This window comes from Zeugodacus cucurbitae, chromosome 5 (assembly GCF_028554725.1).
Source record: "Zeugodacus cucurbitae isolate PBARC_wt_2022May chromosome 5, idZeuCucr1.2, whole genome shotgun sequence".
Taxonomy (NCBI): Eukaryota; Metazoa; Arthropoda; class Insecta; order Diptera; family Tephritidae; genus Zeugodacus; species Zeugodacus cucurbitae.
Genome location: NC_071670.1, coordinates 70,282,328 through 70,290,609, shown reverse-complemented (window position 1 = coordinate 70,290,609; position 8,282 = coordinate 70,282,328). Strand labels below are relative to the sequence as shown.

General features: G+C 36.7%; 1 protein-coding gene across 1 annotated transcript; it reads right to left on the bottom strand.

Annotated features, from left to right (window-relative positions):
- Positions 1 to 5,311: 5,311 nt before the first annotated feature.
- On the bottom strand, positions 5,312 to 7,375 carry LOC105220362 (uncharacterized). The gene is made up of 4 exons (XM_054231245.1): positions 6,747 to 7,375; positions 5,744 to 6,483; positions 5,536 to 5,684; positions 5,312 to 5,444 (listed from the first exon to the last, which is right to left on the bottom strand). Exons 1-4 carry the CDS (start codon positions 7,000 to 7,002, stop codon positions 5,411 to 5,413), a joined length of 1,179 nt encoding a protein of 392 aa, XP_054087220.1. The 5' UTR covers positions 7,003 to 7,375; the 3' UTR covers positions 5,312 to 5,410.
- Positions 7,376 to 8,282: the final 907 nt, after the last annotated feature.

Sequence of the window (8,282 nt, the reverse complement as noted above, 5' to 3'; positions counted from 1 at the left end):
ACTGATGAAGTGCCGCAATTGCATGAAAATGACTGCAAGTGGAAGTGGAAGTGAATGTGGAGTTGAGGTATAAAGGGGTGTGGAAGGAATGTGTTTGTATATATTTGTGGTTAATGAAGTTACTGCCAATTTAGTAAATGCTGAGTGTATTTAAATTTTTCTGAAAATTTGATTACTTCCAATCAAATTTTTTTTATGAATACTGCACAGAATCTACAAAGCACTTGTTATATCATTTAATTTTTATGATTTAAATCAATATTTTTGCCACTCACAGGAGGAAATTATAAAAAGTGACAACGTACACCGCATATGAGTATCATTTGCTCATCAAGTTCCACTCATATGTATATATACTCTCAGACACCTACATAATTAAAATGCTAATAGACACAAGACAACCTCTGGATGGATTTATGCCAAGTGGGAAAACTCGAGGTAGCATCATACACACCCTCTGGGTACGGATGGCAAACTCAAGGCAACCGCAACGTGTTAAGTATTGAAGAGAACTCCGACGACCGAGACTCAGTGGCAAGACTAAACAAGGCATCGATTAAATATTTAATGTATTGGTGAGGGAAACAAGCAAATGAAGCAAAGTAATCCCCAAACCCCACACATACACACTTCATTTATTTATGTAAAACCATCAATACATATCAATAACACAAACACATCGCCACATAAATGAAAATGTATTAGCTCGCTTAGCGCGCTGACTCGTCCGTTAATTAAATTGCCGCTTACATGGAGGAATGCAAGAAAATTACTTACCCCCAGGAGTTCGGAGGAACAGAAACCTCGGCTCTAAAAGCCGCATCAGCAGAATGTGTTAAGTACACTCAGCCGAGCTCCAATCAACGTTAAATGAAACTTGTTGACAGCCAACAGAATTCCCCGTTCGTTACAGTAACAGCTATTTCTGTGTATTTGTGTGCGCTGAGTGCTTCGGTTGGCATTTTGAATTATTTGCAACACTTAACACCGAAAAACGCGTTTGTTGCAGTTGACTTCAAGTTGTCAGAAGCCGCAAGCCACAAGGAACAACTTCAGAATGAGGTAAAGTGTAAGCCGGCAACTTGAACATAAAATTGCTTGAATGAAGAACCAAATGAAAGCGCACGCCTTCGCAAAATCTATTAAAACCACAGCGGCTGCTGCTGCCAAACACAAAAATATGAAATATTTAAGCAGCTGTGTTGAAGCGACACTGACGCACTAAACAACTTGTGGCCACACTCATACCACTAAACACACAACACATCGTTGCGAAATCTTTAAGCCAGCAAAACTTTGAGTTCCCACATAATTATCCCCATAAACTTAACAGCTCAGCTACCAAATTTTAGTGGTTTTCCTTTCATCCTGCTTAAGCAAGCCAGAAATTGCTGCGAATGCCACTGCTGTCGCTTATTGAGGGATATTTTGTAGGTTATACCATTATGCAAATGTGTGAGTGTGCGGTGGCATATATTAAGTTTAGGCAGCATACGGCGGCGTAATTATGAGTTAAGAAAATATTGCTATGAACGAGTCCTTTTGCTGGACATTAATCGACAACGTGTGTTGCGTGGAAGAATGTTGTTAATGAACAAATATATATAAGTTTACCTGAGCTGTTGTCTTGAAAATTGAAATATAGGCTTTTCATATTTTTCTTCTTTCAGAGGGACTAATTTTTGCTGTGAGTGTGCCTCAGTATCAAAAATGGGTGAAATTGGGTCATAACTTCCCTTAACTCCCATATACCTAATGTTAAATGTTTCAAACTTCCAGTAGTTATTATACGGTATATATCGGTTAAATGTGAGATATCTTAGCAGGATTAAGTGGGCGTATAGTCTTGGTGTAATGCAGCTTGGTGGCAAAACTACCAGCATCCTATAAAAATGATTTTCTTTATTCTAATTCTATTTAGGCTGAGAGTACAATTATTTTCGTGAGGTACCTGGAATGCCAATACTCAAAAGGCTTTTTTGCTGATAAAAAAACGTCGATTCAAGCCCGATTTAAGCTAAGAAAAGATAACTGATACTCGAAGGTTTCAATTAGTAGACAAGACATATTCATAAATTTGAAATAAATCTTCTGAAGATTTCAAGCATATTTTCCATAACCTATACAGCCACCCGTGTGCATCTATATTAAAAAGTCCACAGCAAGAAGAGCTTTAAAGTCACATAGAACCCTGGAGCAGAGTCGGTTCGTTTCATTTGAAAGTTGAAAAATTTATTGCCTTCACAAAGAATATTGCAAAATTAATGACATGAAATATTCGAAATGCCAACTCAAAGCAGAAGCAAAGGAAAGCCAGCGCACGCTGCCTCCACATTGGTACAACAGTTTAATAAGATTTTTGGGCCCAATTCAGCCACTCCAAAGGAAGAGCCGAAAGCCACGCCGTCAGCGTCAGCAGCAATTAAAAAGGCATACATTTTTAAAACTTGTGGATTATTGAACGCTGCTGGAAGGCACGCTGCCACAAGCATGTGTGGATGCATTTGAGGAGAGGGACACAGCACACTTTGTGGTTTACTGAATTGGCCCGTGGTAACTGAGTGTGTAATCATATGCATATATTTTAATATTTTTGCTCACAATCTATTGCAACAGCAACAATATATATTCGTTTTATTCTACCGTTATATATGTATATAAGACTTAATCTCTATCCCGTCAACGCTATTGCAATTGAGGCTTAAACCGACAAAGCGACATACACTCCCAGCTGTGTTCGAAACGGCAAAAAGACAGAACTGCACGCGCAAAGGAAGGCATTTCAATGAAAGAGAAGCGACTGAAAATTGCCGCCTTCAATATAAATGTTTTACTTCTTTTGTCCGTCTGTCGCTGTTGATGGCTCTGCAACACCATGCTCACCCTCCTTCGCAATCAAAAAGCAATAATGAAAATGCAATTGTTGCACACACACACACGTCCATGTGTGATCGGGTTTTCGGCAAGGTAGCGACTGATGGGCGACCACACAATTCCAATTTCGTTGCAGCGTAAAAATAAAATTTCCATTTGAGATATTAATTTATTAAAACCGCCGCTTTCGCAGCATGGACCAGTGTATGAGCTCTCTTACGCCACTACAACAAAAGCAACAAAAATATGAGGGTTTTACAGGTACTCGTTTCATACTACGATTCTCTCTCACTACGAGTGTATTTCTCATTCCAACACGTCAGTCTTTTATTGCAGGCGCTTCTGGTCGAAAAGGAAATTGTGTTGTTGTAAGTTGTTTTTGTTCTTTCATACAAATATTGCATGCTTTTTTCCCTTTAAAGGTATTGCAAGTGGTTTTCATATCATACGCTCCGTTATCACTCTATTTATTTTCCCGCTTACTTTCAATTATACAAATATCTAAATCGTTTAATTGGATTTAAATTTAGCGCTTGGTTTAATCGTCTAAAGGGTGGTAAGTAATTTTGGTTTGTTTGTAGAAGCTGAAATCCACATGAAATTATGATTCAATACTGCGCATGTAATTTTTTATAAATATTTTAAAAAATATTTTAAATTTTCAAATTTCTTAAATCTTTTTAGTTTGTTAGACTTAACAAGTGAGTCGTCTCCAGTGTAAATTTCATTCAAAAACTTTTTAAACAGGTGGCAACCCTGCCTCAAAAAATATCTCTTAATTTTCTTCTTCATATTCAATGCGTGTTCTTTAGATTATATTTATATATCTTTTTAACAGATGGCAACCCCTTTCAAAAATAGTTACAACTTTAAATTTTCTTCGTAGCCTTAAAAATTTAATTAGAATCCGTTAAAATTTCTTTCAACAAAATGTTTAGACAAGTGACAACCATGTCCCAAAATATATTTTGTTTAAATTAGTTTTAAATTTGATTGATCCGCAGTAGTTTATACCGTTATATGTCAAAAGTGAAAGTAATAATTCAATCGCCAAAATCCGCACTCTCTTTTAGCGCGAAAGACACGCTTGTAAAATACTTACTGCACGAGCATATGCCAGCAGATAACAAGCTGTCTAGACAAGTACGCCAAGAAAAGTTCCGAGTTGATGCAACTCTGTGTGTGTGTGTCTCTATGGTTAAGCACGACTACGTATAATATAAAGTTGTTACTAAGAAAAGTCGGCAGCGAAGATAAAGAAAAGAAAGTTGCATCGCAAACTGCACCAAGCGTTGAGCAAATTTTACTTTGTATGCACTTACCGCTATCATGGCCCTTTATTGTCAGAAATAGTTGAAAGACACACGACTTTCGAAATTATGCATTGATGAATGTGTGCATGTGTGTGGGTGGTATTTGTTACACAAAAAAGCGCAAAAATCATATGCCAAGTTACGTATACGCAGTGGTGGTAAAGAAGTTCTCGGAGTCATACTTAAGATATCGCTTTTTACAATTGAGCTTAGGATATTCTACTCTTTAAAAACTTTGCTCAAATTCTCTTTAATTTTTCCAATTCCATCAAGTGACCTTCTTCTATTTCTTTTTATTTTCTTCTTCCTTCTATTTAGGCACATACAAATTTAGGTTCAACAAAATATTTACAAATTTTTTCCTGCTACTAATCCCCTTATTCGTACAGAGACCTCATGCGGATTTTCCTCTCTATTACGCCTCAACAACAACATAATTGCGGATTGCACTTCATTTCACTTCACTTTGGTTTATCGCCATTCTTACCTTATTCCATCATTCGTCAAGCCTGCCTGCCACTGAATAAAAAGTAGCGCAAAATATCGCTTTTGTACAACCAACGACCTTCCTGCCAACTTTCTTCCTCGCCTTTGTTGTTTCGCAATTATGGCTAAATGCCTCAAGCACCCACTCACTACACCAATAACGGCAAGCAAATTAGTACAAATGTCCTAAGCGCGACGAGCGCAGGACGAACTACAAAGGACCTAAACAAAGTGCAGACACTCGAAAAATTATTAACAAAGCTTATGCTCGTGGGCTGCCGTGTGCAGGGAAAACAACAAACCGCACAGCATGTCACGTAGGGAAACAGCTTGCGTTATTTGTCGAGCTAGGTTTGATTACGAAAATAAACAGGAAATAGCTAACCAAATTTGTTCGCCTCCAAATGGCTATTTTTTCGCTTGTACCTTGTTATTTATACAATTTTGTTGTTGGTGGGTAATTTGCATGTGATGTTGATGGTGTTGGTGGTTGCACAAACAACATTTGAGAACAATAAATGTCCTGCTCAAATCTTCGTTTTGAAAATGGAGAATGTGCGTGAGAGCTATATTAATGAATAAAACAACTAAATTTTATAGAAAATAACTGATTTCGAAAAATTGAATCATATCACATTTATTATAATTCATTCATTACTCTTGAACCGTTATTTAAACCGTTAAAATTCATCTTCGCTCCTTGTCGTGTTCTCAGTTTAAGCACTTTTAGCCGTAATTTAGTACTTCCATTTCGCAGCCTGCCTGTTCAGGCTAAATAAGCATCACACCAAATAAAAAAAATTCAAAGGAGATCAATTAGTTATATTACAAATATGTATGTGTATATTTATTGAGTACTCACATAAACAATTTTCTTTCCACCGACCGCGCATATAAAATTTTACTCGCAAAGTAGCCCCCTGTTTCCAAGTAGTATTCTTTTGGGCCAACCTCCTTAATCTTTAGTCTTACAATTCGTATAAATCGAAGCCGCACTCCATACCGTTCCAGCTGCGGAAAGAAAGTATTCGAAAAGCGCTATTCCTAACGTAAAACGGCAGCGAACTCACCTCCAAATGTTCAGCGGTCAATCCTGTTGTCAAAAGCACAAGTGGTGTCGATTGTCTCCAATGTAAGATATCATTTGCCTCCTTAAGAAAGTACGCAGTTACGTCATAAACACTCCCAAGAAACAGAACTTTCAGTTTCTTACAACACCTTATTATTTCTAGTATATCCTCCGCATTTATTAGTCTGCAGCAGTCAAGGTGTAGCTCTTTCAAATTCACCAAACCTTTAAACACATCCAGTGGCAGGAAGAACATTGAAACGGCCCGGTAGAATATTAAACGCTTCAAGTTTGTAAGCTCCGAAATTCTCAGGAGATGTTGCTCAGACACGCAACTGTCATAAAGTACCAATTCTTCCAACTGATTCCTCCGACGTAATTCATCAAAAAAGATAGTGGCATGTTGCCCTGCGCATGTCTCGTACAAATTGTGGTCCTCCAAACAGGTCTCACACTCATGACTGACGAAATCCCAAATCTCGAGCTTTTTCAATTTCGGTAAAGTGCCAACAAGTTGCCAGGATTTACAAGGGTTAAATTCTATTACGAGCTTCTCAACGTTTTTAAGGTTTTCGAACATTTCAAAGGCGTATCTATTCGAAAACATGAGTGGGTAGTTAGGCATTACAAACGTCCTCAATGGATTGTAATATGTTATTTGCAGCAAGTATTTCGGATCAAAAGATAAGCTACTGTGTATGTGCAGCTCCGTGAGACTGTCGAGTTCTATTAAGCTTCTACCTAGAAAATTACAAAAACTTTCCGATTAAACGAGCTTTTAGAAGTTTCTACATATTTATTTTCTAAATGTTACGACAGAAACTTCAGACCTAAGGCCTACGGTTAGATCGAATTGAAACTTGTATCCTTTCCTGGTTATCTTCATTCATATGAAGGGGCTAACAAGTAATAAAACACAGACTTTCGCTAGTCAACTATCCCCTCTACATTCTTACAGTACTTCGATATCTAATTTGAAATACTAAATAGAGGCTCAAACTTACCTCTCAAATTATAAGCATCGATGCAGATCAGTTTCTTCAGATTTGGTAATGGCAACAATTCCTTCAAATACTCATCGCTGAAAGAAATGAGTTTCGCCTCTTCAATCTCCTTATGGCAATCGCGTAATTTATTTAGAAAGAACTTCGTACATTTTGACTCTGTCAGATAAAGTCTCTTTATAATTCGCAGCGGAAAGTCGTCGGTGCCAATGAGATGACCATAATTTTCCGCCATATGGTCGTCTATGGAAGCCATTTGGATACTCTAATTTACTTGCCGTAAGAAAATAGATTGTTGAGATATGTCCAAACTTGAGTGCGGACTAAACGCTGCGAGAATATGCTTCTCCTTGAGTGCTTTCTCTGTATTAGGACTTTCTATAGGCGATGACTTTTACTTTTACAAGAGTTGGATGTCTTAATTTCACCACGATTGAAGAATACATATATATTAAATTACCTCCCCTTTATAGTAAATAAATCCCAAGAAAACTGAACATTTTGGTTCACTTTTACTTTTCGAATTTTAATACAAAGAAATTGACAATTAATTTAAATGCAACAGAATACTACTTGCAACCTTCGCTTTGTGTTAAGAACTGAACCTATTGAAACATACAGAAGCATACTCCAGCAGGTCACACCATCTGTCAGCTTGCATTTAAGTTCACAGCGCTCTCGTCGATGATTCGCCGATTACTTCGTTAATTAATGCTCACAAGCCGATCATTAGTCATGCAGCGTTTGTTGAGTTTTTTGTTGTAGTCACTCCGTCGCAATGTTCACTGAGAAGTGGCGTGACTGCTTCGTACTGGGTCAGGGTAATTATTTCTATTTATATATTACAACAAAACAGTGAAATTGAATTGTTTGACTATTTTCCAGTATGATAACAATGTTCATAGAATAAATGACTTTAGATATTCCTGACGCAAAGTCGACTATAAATTGCAGATTTTAAAGATTTTAAAGAAAATATGTATTCTTAATCTATGCTGAATGGCTCGAGGTTTAGGAGTCTAAGGTATATTTTGAGAGTGGCGCTGTGGTCTACAAAGAAAGTAATAGACTAAAGTGTAGATGTCATTTGGTCAAATTCAATGACACTAATTTGACAACAATACAGGAACGATAAAAATTACTAAATTGTATAAATTCATACCAATTTGCTTGACCTCACTTTTGTGCGAAAAATATTATCAAATTTCCTATAAAAGTAAAACGGAACCATTTTCACTGGTTTTCATACGAATGTCATTAAATTTCACATAGTCAAAACTGTACATAATTTACATGTTAGGGCAAACATAACTCCTGTGTTACTACTCAAAAGTAAAATTTTACAATATTATTTGAGTTTGAGTATACAAATCATAGAATGTACCAATATTTTGCGATTAAAAAGTGTCCTTATGTTTTTTGAAAACCACTCTACCGTCTATAAATTGTAGTACAAAATCCACACGAATGTCAAACTAATAATTTTAATTTTCAACTCTTTTTAATTTTCTGCAAGCACGTACCGTAATTCAAAGT